The sequence below is a fragment of the Penicillium waksmanii genome, assembly GCF_028829765.1.
Source record: "Penicillium waksmanii strain IBT 27052 chromosome Unknown utg000005l:1.0-5232799.0:1.0-5237142.0, whole genome shotgun sequence".
NCBI lineage: Eukaryota > Fungi > Ascomycota > Eurotiomycetes > Eurotiales > Aspergillaceae > Penicillium > Penicillium waksmanii.
The window spans coordinates 3419286-3435168 of NW_026643252.1; the positions used below are offsets into that span (position 1 = coordinate 3419286).

The 15883-nt window shown below is 52.2% G+C and overlaps 5 protein-coding genes across 5 annotated transcripts; 4 read left to right on the forward strand and 1 right to left on the reverse strand.

Annotated features, from left to right (window-relative positions):
• Positions 1–27: 27 nt before the first annotated feature.
• Positions 28–1914, forward strand: N7481_006188 (uncharacterized protein; the record flags this gene model as incomplete). The annotated part of the gene is made up of 2 exons (XM_057265407.1): positions 28–110; positions 300–1914. 2 exons carry the CDS (start codon positions 28–30, stop codon positions 1912–1914), a joined length of 1698 nt encoding a protein of 565 aa, XP_057123127.1.
• A 551-nt stretch (positions 1915–2465) lies between these two features.
• N7481_006189 (SMP-30/gluconolactonase/LRE family protein) lies at positions 2466–3549 on the forward strand (the record flags this gene model as incomplete). Its single annotated transcript, XM_057265408.1, has 2 exons — positions 2466–3187; positions 3249–3549. 2 exons carry the CDS (start codon positions 2466–2468, stop codon positions 3547–3549), a joined length of 1023 nt encoding a protein of 340 aa, XP_057123128.1.
• A 2789-nt stretch (positions 3550–6338) lies between these two features.
• On the forward strand, positions 6339–7368 carry N7481_006190 (CAZyme family GH43; the record flags this gene model as incomplete). The annotated part of the gene is made up of 2 exons (XM_057265409.1): positions 6339–6596; positions 6649–7368. The coding sequence occupies 2 exons, from the start codon at positions 6339–6341 to the stop codon at positions 7366–7368; spliced, it is 978 nt and encodes a 325-aa protein (XP_057123129.1).
• A 395-nt stretch (positions 7369–7763) lies between these two features.
• Positions 7764–9454, reverse strand: N7481_006191 (putative nucleoside transporter; the record flags this gene model as incomplete). Its single annotated transcript, XM_057265410.1, has 3 exons — positions 7764–8257; positions 8318–8999; positions 9086–9454. Coding segments are annotated over 3 exons (1545 nt in total), but the record flags the coding sequence as incomplete, so codon positions are not given.
• Positions 9455–11267: 1813 nt separating this feature from the next.
• Positions 11268–15361, forward strand: N7481_006192 (putative RNA binding effector protein Scp160; the record flags this gene model as incomplete). Its single annotated transcript, XM_057265411.1, has 6 exons — positions 11268–11372; positions 11426–11666; positions 11730–11977; positions 12049–14326; positions 14384–14881; positions 14973–15361. The coding sequence occupies 6 exons, from the start codon at positions 11268–11270 to the stop codon at positions 15359–15361; spliced, it is 3759 nt and encodes a 1252-aa protein (XP_057123131.1).
• Positions 15362–15883: the final 522 nt, after the last annotated feature.

The following is a 15883-nucleotide window of genomic DNA, read 5'->3' on the forward strand; positions in this document are numbered from 1 at the left end:
GTAAGGCGTTCCATTTTGGCTGCCACAATGATGGCGGCCTCGGGCCTCGAATTAACCACGAGACAACGGGCAGCGAATCCTAAAGTGCGCACCGGCTGCATTACCTGCAAGTCAGTGATAGTCCCGACCAGCCCACACCCACTCGTATACACTTCCTAAGATGTCTGCAGAGCTCGGCATGTCAAATGCGACGAGGCAAAGCCTGTTTGTCTCCGGTATGCTTCTTTCCCCGTCCTATTCACCTCACTGGTAATCTTGGACTCGAAAACATTGTACCCGTGAACTGACCATATCTCCAGGTGCTCGCGCACGAAGCGGTTATGCGGGGGTTACCGAAGTGTCCCGCCTAAATCATCATTACCCCGTTCGCTGGCAGTAGCCCCTGCAGTCGATCCAACGACCGAGCATGCCTTGGAAGTATTCTTTCTCTGCACAGCTCCCGCCCTGGCAGGCTATTTCGAACATGCCTTCTTCCAGGGCAGTGTTTTACAATTCAGCCTTGGCGAACCTGCTATCCTCCAAGCAATCGCTGCTCTCGGTAGTCTCCATGAACAGGCCGCCGCGTCAAAGATCCAACATCCGCACCGGAAAACACCTCTACCAGGGCTCCCGCTTAAGCTATATAATAGGGCCATTCGAGTCATGATAGAAAAGGTCACCATAGACCCTACGAACCTTCCTTTGATTGCTCTGGTCAACATCCTCTTCATCTGCTTTGAATATTTTCAAGGCAATCTACAAGCGGCTGCCTCTCATATTAGAGGCGGGATTGATATCTTGAATAACTGGCGTGTCAGAAACATAATTAAACGCCATGAAAATGGTGGCCACAGATATGCTTCATGGGAGGCTGAATTCATGGAAACTGAAGTTGCGCCACTTCTTTGCACATTCAACATAAATGCTGTTCAGTGGGGGGTAGGGGTGCAAGCAAGTGTCATTCCTGATCCACCCACTGACTCCAGTATAATTTCAATGCCCAATCGATTCGAGACTCTCAAAGCTGCCAGAGCTGCACTGCTGAAACTGGTTATCTCTGCCACATGGGAGTTCGAACCATCCGGAAAAGAGCTCTCTAATACCGATTTTCCTGCTATTTGCGAGAGAATAATGACTAGCTTGAGTCGATGGAAAGTCAGCTTTAAAGATTTGGTCAACCGACAGTCGCATCTCTGGGATAATCGGAAGAGGCGAACAGCTGATGCCATTTCCGTCATGCTTGCGAATGCCGAACTCGGGGTCTATTCATATCAAGCGCAAAGTCACTGCGACTGGGACAAATACCGAGACCAGTACGAAGAGACAGCCGCGTTAATAAATAAGCTTATCGCCGATACTAATCACTTCCCTCACGAGTTGTCGAGGGCCTTCAGCCTGGATTTTCGGATGATGTTTCCTCTTCAGCCTGTGGCTTGGAGGTGTCGCTGGCCACATCTTCATCGAGTGGGACTGGACCTACGGGCCCGTTTGCCAGATCTCAACTCGCTTCCGGCGGGTAAGCAGTACCATACAGTCTCTGCTCGCATCGCGGAGATCGAGGAGGCCTACCGAAACATGCCTGCGGCGAAAGGGCATTCCCCGGAGATATTGAACATTCAAAATTATAGCGTTGTCATATCACAGGGAGAGCAGAATCAGCCCCCGGCTTTTGTCGTGACGTTTTGGAGCAAACCGGATGGCTTGGATGGACCTTGGTATTCCTTCACGGAAAATATCCAGTTAGAGTCGGGTGGGGCTGGCAATACCTGTCTGCAGATTCGAGACCGCGAAAATATCCAGAAGATGTCAGATCAGATAAGCGACACATGCCAGGAAGACTCGAAACCTTCACCCTCATCTCTCAAGAGCGCAGCGATGTATCCGAGGCCTCACATCTCTGAACCAATTAAAGAAGAAAGGCCCGAGCCGTCCTAAGGATAAGGAGAGTAATCGGGCTTTGTAAATAAGATTGTATACATACAGTGTAACCAGCGTCTCTACCACGGGCCATGATAATAATATAATTGGAAGACGGCAATGCCACCTAACATTCCAATGAAGATCTGTGTTCATATTTCCTTTGGGTTCCTACGGTAACGCCGTGTTGTAAACTATCCTGCCTGGCAATGGTGCCAGTGTTTATGAATAAATAATTTTGTTGAATCAGTTCTGCTGATAACTCTCGTTAGAATAAACTCACCCTATGGTACCGTTGCCGTCATCTATCTATCCTTATCCGAAACGGAGATGGCAAAATCTCGGGCAATTGGCACTGGTGGATCTAAGTTCTCGCCGATCTGAACTTCTCTAGGCCCAGCGCCAGAAAAAAGCTATCCATACTGTATACAAATAAAGTTTTCTAGCTGGTGGATTTTCTGTCATCACCTAAGCTGAAACAATATGCCAAGCTTCTTCTAAGTTCAAAAGAACGGATTGTCCCCCTGAAGAATGTCTGCGGAGAAATATCTGACAGTTCCACGAGCACAATGGCCTCACTCACCCATTCGGCCGTTTCGGCAAATGCCACCCATCTTCCCTCGGCTTTCAGCATCTACAACAATGATTTCCTCAACATCATAGGCTCAGCCCCTAAGTTGGAGGTCATTCTCGAGAACAATGACTACCCCTTTGCCCACGAAGCTAGCGTTTACATCCCGACCTCGGAGTCGCTCTTCGTGTCGAGTAATCTGTACACGGATCCGGTCACGAAAGAGAAAACGATCAAGGTCACCAAGGTGAGCGTCAACGCCCCACCCGTGACATCGGAGATCATCAATTCTACCATCCCGATGCCGAACGGCGGAGTGAACCATGACGGCGGTATCCTCTGGGCTGCCCAGGGCACGATGAACGAGACTGGAGGTCTGTTTCAGATGTCAGCTGAAGCCCCCTATAAATCGGAGCTAGTCACCGGCAATTTCTACGGCCGTCAGTTCAACTCGATCAACGATGTTGTCGTGGCCAACGACGGGTCGTTCTGGTTCACCGACCCCATCTACGCCTACAAGCAGGGAATTCGACCGAAGCCCCAGCTACCGAACCAGGTGTATAGATACGATCCATCTACAAAAGACGTGCGCGTCATTGCAGATGGATTCGGTCGCCCTAATGGAATTTCTTTCTCTCCCGACGAGAAGACCGTATACATCTCCGACACTGCTGAGACAAATGGCGACGGATCGAAGGATCTGACGCAACCAGCTACCATGTATGTTGTGCACGAAGACCCCACCGCCCATTGAAAATAAGAATCCCGCTAACGTGTTTAGTTATGCCTTTGATGTGACGACGGTCCATGGTCAGCCTTTCTTGACGAACCGTCGTGTCTTTGCCATGCCCGGAGATGGCATTCCTGATGGAATCAAGGTTGATCAGGATGGTAATGTGTATGCTGGCTGCGGCGACGGAGTCAATGTTTGGTCTGTTGGTGGTGTGCTTCTGGGCAAAATCCTTGTCAAAGATGGGACATCTAACTTCTCGTTTGGTCGCAACGGCCAGATGTTTATTCTCAATGAGAACAAGATTTATCGCGCCCAACTGAACCGCAAGGTGCACGGCACTCTCTTCTGAAGGAAGTAATCTTGCGAGAAGTGACATGTTATATTTAACTAAAGGACTCGGACATATTATTTATCTTTTCTCGCTGTGGATAGACTAATCTCCTATAATTCATCGATAACCTAGCGTCCCCTGGCATCCCATCCAATGCTCCACTAGGTACGAGTGCTATAGATAACATCCATAGATTCCATTTGGCAACGATTTTCAGGACGATGCATCTGCAGCGAAAGCTGACGCGTCCTATTCCCAGCAACAGCATCTCCTGCCAGGAACACCAAGGTGGCCGCGTCAGCTTCGTTGATCTCTCAATAATCCATATGAGGTGTTTGGCCTTCGATTGGCGGGGACGCGATCAAGCTTCAGTTCCAGACGCCTCTCCCGCCACATCAGCGAACACGAAGGCGAAATCTTAAAACAAGCTTAAACTGGGACCTACTGATAACGTGGGAAAGAAGCAGGTACACATCCGCCGCAGATTTTACGTATACGAATATGAGAAGAGGGAAAATTGAAAAGTTGAGGATGAAAGAAATGTCGCGATCAAACCAAACAAACTCGATGCATCTCGGTCAACACAGCCGACCAATATAGAATCAAGCTACTGCCAGTAAGACTACATATACCCCACTTCAGCGTGTCAACGCCGAGAAATGATCATGAGCAATGAGGTCCGTCCACGTTCCCGAGATGCGGGATGTTTCCGATTTTTCCAAGGTTCCCTGTTCACTGGTATAATGCATTATACTACTTCCTAAGATCGGGCATTTCCGCATGTCAGGGTCAGTGTCGAGGTCACCGTCCGGGGTCACTTGCCGTGGATGGAAGCCCCGATCGCAGCGATCGGAGGAAACTAAAGGAATCAAAAAAAGAGGGAAACTCTACAAACTTCAAGAATGGATATACTTCGGGCCAGAAGGAGGTGAGGGGGAAATACAAAACTGATCACGAGTAACATCAACCATGTGTTGCGATGACGGCAGTGCGCTGTACACTTTTCCAGCCGCATGTACATTACACATATTGTACGGAGTAGCTAGCACCAACAGAAAAATTAAGGCTGAGGGGCAGCACTGCCTCGCATGACAAAAATATCGACCGCAACTTCCAACTGGTTACTCTGGGCCAATCACTCGCCAGTAGTATCGATCGATGAGCAAGATAGAAGTTGGATGACGATGGCCAAGGTCGGCTGCGTCGCCGGCCGATGACATCTTTGTTCCCACATCTTCCATCGCATCGTCGTCGGCTGCCGGCTAAGACGACATCTGCAGATTGAAGAGAGCCGAGTCGGTGTGCGAGGGCTATGTATCATGGCCCACATGGGGCGGCTTCGACTTCGCACTTTACACTGGGTCCCTCTCTGGGTCGGTAGATATTACTCAAGCACGCCATACGAGTACAGATATTCGGAGTGTTTTTCCCGCTTCTGCTGATGTGGACTTTCTCCTCCCCGACATCTCACGACCCCCTCTTACGCCTCGCTGGAGATGTGTCCCGTCTGGGCAGCCCTTAAGGAGGGGAGGGGATGAGAGGAGGTGAGCAAAGTGCATACTAGTGCATCGTGCCTAGAAACACCTGCCGTCCTACCATATTGGGGGGGGGATGACTTAGGCAGAGCGATCCTTGATCTTGCTTTACCTATTACAGGCGTCCCCACACCATTCACGATCAAGACTCGGTGCACATCCCCCAAATGGGCGATCCGGGGGTGGGCGACTTGCTTTTCGCGCCCAAGCACCGTTCAGCTGGCGATCTCAGATGGGAAGAGAAAGGAAATCGGGACCAGTGCCATTGGTCTCACGACTGATGAGTCCCGGCTGGGCGCTCCACATGGTGCGCCGATCATCGAGCCTCCCCGGACGCTGCCTGCGCCAGCTCCAAGATTTGGGCGCAAACTAAAAAAATGCCCGAGTGTCCATGTCCATGCACCTGACCGCTCCAGGAGAGAAGTGGGGATGGTCGACGGCAGTGTATTCTGGTTCGCTGGCATAACAACTAAAAGATGATCTTTGTCTATGTGTGGAGTCTCCTCTGAAAGGGAAATGTGTTGCTGCGCCTACTGACCTGGAGAAAAAGAAATAAAAAAGGAAATTGTCGAAAACAAAAGAAAAATCAAAACAAAATCAATAGTTCAGAAAGGAGCCTGATGATCTCCTTACCTAAAAGCTGCCAGGCTCAATCTCCTTAAGGGAATGTGGGTCCATGCGCTCTTCCATTGCGAATCATGCACGGCTCATCCCTGTCGGGACTACCATTCGAATCAACAAATCTAGATATCATGTCGGACATGGTGGATGCTACAGTGGGTCTCTTAGGTGTTGGCCGCATTACAGATGCGAGACATCACATAAGGGATAACCCGGCAGGCGGTCCATGATATCTGGGCAAGCGGGTCTCTGTTTGTGAATTACCCAGTGCGGTGATGCTCCGCGCTTTAACAATTATGCTTCACCTACAATTCGCATGTCTCCTTTGGCGCCATCCCTTTTGTGGCGCTGGAGCCACGCCGGGGCCGGTCTACTACTGACATGTGCCTTACATTCATAGGATGGGTCTGCATGGGGAATGAACCTGTGATTGGTGTCGTTGGGTCCCAAGACCTTTGATCAGAACGAAAAACTTCCCCTCTAAGGCGACATCCTGCATGACCCTCAGAGAGAGAGCCAAGAGACGGACCGATTCATTATAAATTCGGGCTCATTCCCCGGTTTGGGGCAGATCAGATTAATCCCAGCCTCGTCCCAACAAGCCGCCAGCCCTCGACCTCCTCTTCGGTCTACCCTCTGTCGCCCTCCACCATGCTTGCCTTTATCTTCTTCCTCGTCGCTTTGGCTGCGGCTTACCCTAACCGGGGTGCCTGCACTGGTGACTGCTGGACAAAGGATCCTGCTGTCATTCAGCGTCACAGCGATGGCAAATATTTCCGCTTCGGCACTGGCAGTGGTATTCCGATCATCACCTCTAATTCTATTAAGGGCCCATGGACTGCGGCTGGCAAGGCTCTGCCCAATGGATCGAAGATCAAGGTTTCCGGCGTGGATAGCTCAAACATCTGGGTAAGCTGATTATCATACTACATTCGTTGTATCACAGCTAATTGAAAACCAGGCCCCGGATGTGCATCTCTCGGGTGACACCTACTACATGTACTATGTTCTGTCGCAGCTAGGAACCCAGAACTCTCAGATTGGTGTGGCTACTTCGAAGACCCTGGCTTCTGGTTCTTGGACCGACCACGGCATTGTTGGCATCCCCCAGAACAGCGCCTACAACCGCATTGACCCCAACTGGATCAACATCGACGGCAAGCAGTACCTCAACTTCGGATCTTTCTGGGGCGATATCTACCAGGTTGAACTCGAGACTCCCCTCAAGGTCGGCTCCAACACTCCTCACCAGATCGCCTACAACGAGACTCTCAACCACCGCGAGGAGGGCGCTTTCATGTACCAGCACGGTGCCTACCACTACCTTTTCTTCAGCTCTGGAATTGCTGGTGGATACACCAAGACTACTCCTGCCCCCGGTGCTGAGTACCACATCAGCGTCTGCCGTTCTTCTGGAGGCTCTGGCGGCTTCGTCGACCAGTCTGGCAAGGATTGCTTGAAGACTGGCGGAACTGTTGTTCTCGCTAGCCACGGCCAAGTTTTCGGACCCGGTGGACAGGGCATCTTGAACGACAAGGACCTGGGACCTGTCCTCTACTACCACTACTACCCTCTTGCCACCAAGAACTCCGGTGGCTCAGCTGATGGCCAGAATGCCGAGTACAAGTTCTCCTGGAACCAGCTCACCTTCACCAACGGATGGCCCGTTGTGTCGGCATAGGAGGAATGTCAATTTCTTCACGGTTTCTTATATACATATACCAGGCACTAGTCCAGCGACTTGTGCCGTTTCTTTCACTTCTTTCTGTCAATGATTGGGTCATACTTCTTTTTCAAAGTACTGCACTCGTTTATTTCGATACCCATTCCGTCGCGTCCATATTGGCTCGGCGAGCGCTTGTGTCCTGGCAGAGCATTGTTCTACTAATTATTAATTTAGTCCAGCCAAGTCTGGTCTAATGCACATTTCCAATTGCATACAAATGAAACCAATCGTTATAGAACTCTTTCATTCTTTTCATCTTTAACATCTCTAAAATTATTATCCTATATGGAAAGATCTCCGCTGTCGCATCTCGCGGGAATGTTGGCCCCGCGAGTGATCGACAACTTTAACTATCGGCCCACATACCGCAGCTCCAAAATGCGCAGGGGCAGGTACGAGACCGCCGTGAAGACTAGCGCCAACTCATTCGCTATGTCTCCGCCCTGCACGCCTATCAACGAAGCCAACGCCCCGATGTAGTATGTCTCCACCATGCCCACAATCCACCCGGCCGCTCCACAGAGGAACGCTGTGAGGCCGGCGTAGCCGACTGGCATCTTCGAAGGGGTGTTCCAAGCGTCTAGGTCGTAATTGGCGAGATTGCCCTTTCGGAAATAATAGTGCTCGATGAATAGGATGACGAAGAAAGAGGTGTTCCAGTATCCCAACAGGGAAAGGAAGTTCTCCAAAACATCTAATAGATGATTCCGACCCACGATACCGAGTAAGAGAATGCACACAAATACGATGACAGACCAAACAACGCGAGGCACCTTGGCGCATGGCGGAGCAAAGAGTTGTGCAGATAGTGCGCCGGCGTAGATAGCGATACAGTTGACGCCGACTAGAGAAAACGTTAGTGTCTTACACTATTTTTTTTCAAGGCAGCACTTATCAGACATACTTCCAGAGAGAACGAGCAGAACTAGTAGGAACTTGGCAAAACCATTCGGGTAGATAATCTCCTTCAAGATCTCACCAATGCCGCCCTCATACGCCTCGGCCCAGTCAGGATTCTCGCTCAGAGCAGAGGCGATACAGGCACCCAGCAGCATTCCAATACAAGTCGGGATCGTGATTCCCAGAGTCGTGTACAAGAACACCTTGATCTTGGGCGTGTTGACGGGGTAGTGAACATAGAAATCCGAGACGATCGAGCTCCACGACGCACTAGAGCCATAGACAACGCTGAACAAACTCAAAACCTGACCGGAGCGAGTCAAGCCGTGGACAGACGGGGGGTCGGCCAGATTTGCGCGGTGCGCCGCTTCACCGTAGATAATCATGAAAATGATGAAGAATAGGATCCACGCGTATTTCTCATAGAGAAGTACACCGCGCAGTCCGACGAAGCTGAATAGTAGACTGACACACGCGACGATCACCACGCCCACGGCGATCGAGACGTGTCCATTTGACACTGCGCTGAGCGCCAGTCCGCCTGTGATACAGTTGACCGAGGCCCAGCCCAACTGCTCGATGACATTCAACAAGGCGATAATGGACGAGGGGTAATATCCGAATGAATATCGCGAAATAGCGACCTGGCGTAACCCAGTCCCGGGTCCCATTGTCGCGCACCAGCCCTAATCAGCCCAAAGTAAGCAATCTCGCCATCCCGAATCTTGTGGCGTAAACGTCAACGTAAAGGGGGGGGGGGGGATTTGCGTACCGTCACCATGGCCCCTAGTAGAGTAGCGAAGATAATGATGGGAATCGTTTGACCAAGCGATAACCCAAATTCCTTGCCCAGAAATCCCGTACTGAAGCAGCTGATGTTCATCGTCGCAGATGCCCACATAAAGGCCATGACTTGTGGACTGGGCGAATGGCGGTTCTCCGGGTGCACACGGTCAAGACTATTGGACTCGATGCCCATTTTGCGATCCAGGTACTGTTCATAATAGCGGAGTTTCGCGAAAACCCCTTTTGGTGCGACGGGTTCTTCCTCTTCGACGGGTCGCACCTCTGCTTCCAGTTTCTTCTCTGGGTCGAGTTCGAGGTCGGCCATGGCGATGATGGCGCTGGTGCTGGTGGTGTGGACTGGGATGGAGAGAGACAAAGGAGAGACGAAGGAGAGAAGGTCCCCCCCCCTCCCTCCCCTCCCTTCCTTTTTCTTCTTTTTCTTCTTCTTCTCCGCACGGAAGATATGGGGCTAGGTACGGCGAATCTTCCTACTCGGGTGGCTCCGTCCAATCTGCGAGTTCATGGTGGGCCACATGGGCAGCGCGGCTTATCGCCGGCATTCCTTTGTTCACTTTCCAAACCTTAGCAATGGTTTCATTCAATATCTGGGTTATATTTAACACATGGCTGTCGGGTATTTTAAACTATATACTGAATATTATGAGCTTTTAGCTCAAAACGCTAGCATTGGAACCCTGTAGACATGGTGAAGGACTGCGAGAGTATTCTAGAGGAATTTACTCTACTTTGGTTAAGCTTTTGGGGCCGACGGAAAAAAATTCTCGTTATCAGAGGTGGGGTTGGCTGAGCCGGGGACATTTGATTGGTCTGCAGTTTCATCTCGCCTCCTTTCCGAGTGTTGGATATCTAGTCAAGCATACTTTTATGGCATGATGGATTGGCGTGGGACCCCACGTATTTAAGATGTTGGGTGGAGCGAGTGTCGGTTGATCTTTTGCCTGAAAAGCAAGTCAAGTATACTTATTACTAGTCCTAGTAGTAACATGCCAATTGCTGATTACTACTTGCTACATATCTGTGTCTTTCGGGTCTAGACCTCGATCCCCAAGCGACATTTTGGAATGTAGTGCTTCTCACTATTATTGCCACCGCGGCGGCGAACAGGCCCCCAGCGGCGAATTGATGCAATCAGTTGGCAATATCTCGTATTCTACTCACTTTGCGTAGGCGTAGTTGAAGCATTTAGAGTATTGGCAGTTGATTTGCCAGCAGTCATCTGTGTAGTTGCTTTAACACTGAGATCACGCGCAGCACGTGGATACGCCTTATCACCAAGAGGGTCACCCAGGGAGAAGTCGGACAACCATATATAATTGAATAACTCGAATTGGCATCTTCTCCGAGTAGTTGAGGGATCAATGCATTCGGGCAATGGCGGGGAAGTGATTGGCGCGAGGATGTGATCTGCGGGTGACAGTTCCAACAAAGTCTGGACGACCCGTGGGGATGTGCCACACCCAATAAATATACCTGCCCAGGTGTAGATGTCAGGGAAAACTGAGAAGAATCGTAGATTTAAAATGACAATAAAGTGAATCTAAATTGAATTGATGGAAAGAGGATTATATTCAGGTTCAGAAGGCCAACAGGGCAAGACCAAAAAGGCCAAAGTGGCGCTCGGAGGCGGAGAAAAGCCCCCCCGGGGTGAGCTGGGCTGCTGCTGGCCTCTTCTCGGTGACTTTGTTGTCTGGGGATCTCGAACTTCTTCCTCTCTCCACCTCCACCTTCATCTCTCCCCCCCCTCCTCCCCCCTTTTACGCCTCTTCCCCCTCACGACTCTTTTTTTTAGGGTCTACGGGTTCATTGTACATTCTCTAGGGTGTTTTGGCCAGTCCAATACTTCCCTCCCTTTTGATACTCTAGCTTCCCCCCGGGCACACCTCACTGAATTGTCAGAGGGCATTTACATCACCCTGTTTGTCAATTCGTCAAAGTAGCATTTATCTTGTGGGTTATTCTGCTTTCTACCTCCTAATTCGCACTCTCTTCATCCATATTGGACACATCCCCCTCCGCACCGCTTAAACTGCTTTGCTCTGGTCCATCCATACTGATCTCACTCCGCTTCAATTGTAGGCTACCTTTGCACAGCCCCCCCAACCCCGTCGATTCTCCCCGGTTTTTTTGATACATCCTCTGGATTCACTATGGCTGCCGATGCGTCTGCTACCGCCAATGGCGGTGCCTCTAAGTCTCTTGCCGCCATGCTCGAGGCGCAACACGAAGAGGCTCACAAGGTCACTGTTGAAGACGTCGTGGACGAGGAAGATCTGAAGCATCTTCCTCCCCCGCGAACAAGCAACAGCAGCAACCTTCCGCCGCTCCCCCCATTTTGGAAGCTGTTACCCCCGTCGAGTCGACTGCCCCGTCCCCCGCCCCGAAGCCTGCCGTGAAGAAGTCTCCCGCATTTGACGTCCGATCCGAGGAGCTGTTCCCTGCGCTTGGCAGTGGACCGAAGCCCGCTGCTCCCGCTGCGGCAACATGGGGTGCGAAGAAGCCCTCGGCGGCCGCGGCCGTTGCGAATGGTCTGCCTCCCCAGCCATTGGGTAAGCTAATTGAAACCGAGTGAATGGAGAACTTCCGAAAGATCACTAATTCGAAATTGATAGATGTTCCTCGTGTTATGTCGCTCCCAGGAAAGCACATGGAGCAGCTCCGGTTGGCTCCTTCTCAGATGCAGCCACGCGGAGGCTTGAAGAAGCCTCTGCGGGACATCTTGCGGGATATCTCCCGGCGGTCTAAGGCCACCGTTGACATGCGTGGTGGCCCCGGCGGCTCAATTATCTTCGAAGGAAAGGGCGCTGTCGATTCCGTTCGACAGGCCCTCAAGGAGGTGGCGCAACAGGTCGGATCGAAGGTATGTCAATAAGAAGTGCGCACGAAGCAAGGTCATGAAATTGGAAAACTAACACCTTCTTTCTCCAAAAGCAATCGGTTCGTGTGCCTATCCCCGCTTCTGCCCGTGCCCACATCATCGGCCGCCAAGGCGCAGTCGTTCAAGATATCCAAAGCCGCACCGGTGCTCGTGTCCAAGTTCCCCGCGCCGATGACAATGCCGCTCCTGCCGACGATGACGATAGCGATACCATCGATGTGCTGATCGAGGGTGATGCAGTGGCTGCGGAGATGGCGCGCCGGGAGATCGAAGCAATCGTCAAGGAGCGTGGCTCTAACATGAGCCTTCGCCTGAAGACGATTCCACCGGAATTCTTCCCCTTCATTGCTGGTGCCCACGATACCGGACTGCGGGAGATTGAGGAGCGCACAAAGGCACAGGTCCATGTGCCCCGATATGATACTTGGTCAAGCCAGCCTCCTCCCCAGGAAGCCCACCCTGGCCAGGTTCAGTTTGTGCCTTGTGCCGACAAGCATATTCTGATCTCCGGAGAGCGGGCTGCGGCCCAGGAGGCTCGTGCCGAGGTCGAACGCCTCGCTGCTGAGCTCCAGCGCAGCCTCACTCTTCGCCAGCTTGCAATCAACCGTGGCCAACATCAGTTCATTCTTGGAAATGAAGCCGATGCGCTCCACCAGTTCCTTGCTCAGACCGGCTGCGCCATCGTTCTTCCTCCTGCCTCCGACGAGAGTGAATTCTTGACCATCACTGGCCCTCTGAACCAGATTGAGACTGGTATCAACCATGCCATGGATCTTGCTACCAGCATGCAGATGGCCAGCATTGACCTGTCCCGTCAACACCCCAGTGCCCCCGCTGGTCCTCACGCTCACGCCCGCGCTTTGACACAATATCTCCGCCGCCGCCAGGTTATCAAGCAGCTCGAGTCTGCTTACGATGCCCACATTGCGCTGCCCTCCAGTGTTGATGGGCCCGTGAACTGGGAGGTGTACTCTCGCGATGGCAAGAACACCATTCGTGCTCGCTCCGACATTATGAACCTCGTCCAAGCCCACCCTCCTTCTCGTCTGCGCCACGTCCCGGTCGACCCCTACTTCCACTCCTACCTGCGCTCGCGCGGTGCGAGCAAGCTACAGGGCGACTATGGTGTCCACCTGCTGGTGCCGGATGATGTTAACAGCACCGAGGTTGTCCTGGTCTATGAGGGTCCATCCGCCACTACCTCCAGCTTCGAAGTTCCCCGTCAGCGACCCTCTGCCGTCGAGATCACCGCATTTGAGAAGTCGCTGCAGGAGGCCCAGGAGTTCTTGCTGAGCACTCTCGGTAACCAGAGCGATATTGTCGCCAAGGCCGTCACCGTTCCTGCCAAGTACCAGGAGAAGGCCCGCAAGTTTATCATTCGCGAGCAGGACGCTAAGGGGGAGGACAGCATCCCCGTGCGAGCTATTGTTGGCGACGCAAAGGCATCCAAGTGCGAAGTCGCTCTCCGTGGTCCCTCCGGCCTGGTTGACGAGCTTGCTGCCAAGCTGGAAGCCTTCGTTGTTGAACAGGAGAAGGATGATCTGGAGCGTGGATACACAAACACCTTCGACTTCCCCCAGAAGTATGCCAACTTCCTCATCGGCAAGCGTGGCGAGAACATCAATAAGCTTCGTGAGGAGTTCGATGTTGATATTAAGGTTGAGAATGGAAAGGTGGAGGTCAAGGGACCCAAGGCCAAGGCTGATGCCGCCCGCATGCGCATCATCAACATGGGCAAGAAGCTGGAGGATGAGACCACTCACATCCTGAAGATTCCCGCCCAGTACCACCGCGAGCTGATCGGCCAGCGTGGTAACCAGGTCAACCGTCTCCAGGATCGCTACTCCGTGCGAGTTCAATTCCCCCGCGCAGCTGTTACAGATGATGTTTCCACAACCGACACAGGCAGTGATGCTGGTGGTGCTCGGGCTGGCCGTCCCCAGCAGGCCGCCGATGAGGTGTTGGTTAAGGGACCCAGCAAGGGTGCCGACTCCGCTCGTGATGAGCTTTTGAGTTTGTGGCAGTACGTCGTTGAGACCTCGCACACTGCCAATGTCTCCGTCGCTCAGAACCAAGTTGCTTCGCTGATCGGCCAGCGCGGTCGTGAAATGGATAAGCTGCGCGCTGATACCGGTGCTCAAATCGACGTTCCCAGCGCCAATGACGCACCGGACGCCTCGGGGCGAGTTCAGATCCGTATCAAGGGTACTAAGCAGCAGGTCGCCGAGGCTAAGAAGATCCTCACTCAACGGGCCAGTGAATTCGATGCTACCGTTACCAAGTCGATTGAGGTGGACAAGAAGTATCACAAGGCCTTGATTGGTGGAGGCGGTACGTTATCCCCATATCCCTTAAGTCACACGATTTCTTGTTATTAACAGATACTAGGTGCCAACATCCGGAAGATCGTCGTTGATGCTGGCGGTCCCAGTGACGGCAGCGCTGCCCGCATGGTCCGTTTCCCGCGCCCCGACAGCACCGAATCTACCATCCGCCTCGAAGGCAATGGTAAAATCGTTGAGAGCATCATTGCTGCCATCGAAACATTCGTCAAGGAGCGCGCGGATCAGGTCACCGAGACTCTCGATGTTCCAACCGCTCAGCACCGCCTGCTGATTGGTCGCGGTGGTGAGGCTCGTCGCGGAATCGAATCGAAGTTCAACGTTACCCTGGATATCCCCAAGCAGGGCTCGGGCCGTACCGACATCAAGCTCAAGGGTCCTAGTAACGCCGTTGCCGAAGCCAAGGAGCACGTTCAGGGTATGCTGAAGGAGCAGCACGCCGAGACTGCCGAAGTCCCAACCTACCTGCACCACGTCGTTGCCGACAACGGCGCTTTCTTCCGTCGCCTGCGCAATGAATACCAGGTTACCGTCGACCACGCCGGTAAATCTGTACCCACAAACCGTCCCGCCGAGGAGACTCGCTCCGTTGCCAACGGCACTTCCCTCCCCCCTAATCACCGACGACGCTGAAGCTGCCTCCGATGCCCACTCGTGGAACGTGGTCGATAACGCTAAGACTGCCGATGCCGATGTCAGCCCCTTCCCCTGGGTTCTGACCGGTTCTCCCGAGAGCGTGGCTAAGGCTCGTGCCGCCATCACCAAGGCGATTGATAACGCGCAGCAGCAATCCGCCATCGGCTACTTGATTCTGCCTGACCCCAAGACCTACCGTTACGTTGTCGGTCAGGGTGGTAGCCAGATCAACGCCATCCGCAAGAAGACCGGTTGCCGCATCAACGTACCCAAGGACCAGGCTCAGGGTGAGGCGATTGAGATCCGTGGCAGCTCTGCTGGTTTGGAGGAAGCCAAGGATATGATTCTGGAAGCTGTTCAGAACGGTCTGAATGGCTCTGCCCGGTAATTGCTTTGTTTTGGTTGTTGATGGGTGACCTTGTCTCCGAAGGATAACGACAGGACATATTAGGCATTCCAGACATATACACCACTTCTTCGAGAAATTCTTTGTGTTTATTTAATTTTCTCCTTGTTTTCTTACATCTACGATGGTATTTAGTGTATCTCTTCCCTTCTACTTCAAAAAGAATGTTCTCTTCTCATTTTTCCTTTCTTGCTGTGTGCTTTTCACTATTCATTGGACTCTTCTGCTTCAACATTCCAAGGAGGGCTGTCTTGTGAATCTCAAGACCCAAGTTGATATTCTAGCGAAACAAAATATATAAAAAAGGTTCGAATGGTATCAATTCATGAGTAAAAAGGTCATTCTATCCCGAGTCTGACTTAGCTAATCTAAGTCCCCCCCCCCTCCGAAGTTGAAGGCCCCCCTCGCGACCCACCTCGAGTCATCCTTGTGCAAGTCCCGAATCGAAAAAATGGCCTGATGCCATTATATGAAAGAAAAGGCCTCGGATTCAGGCGCATACAT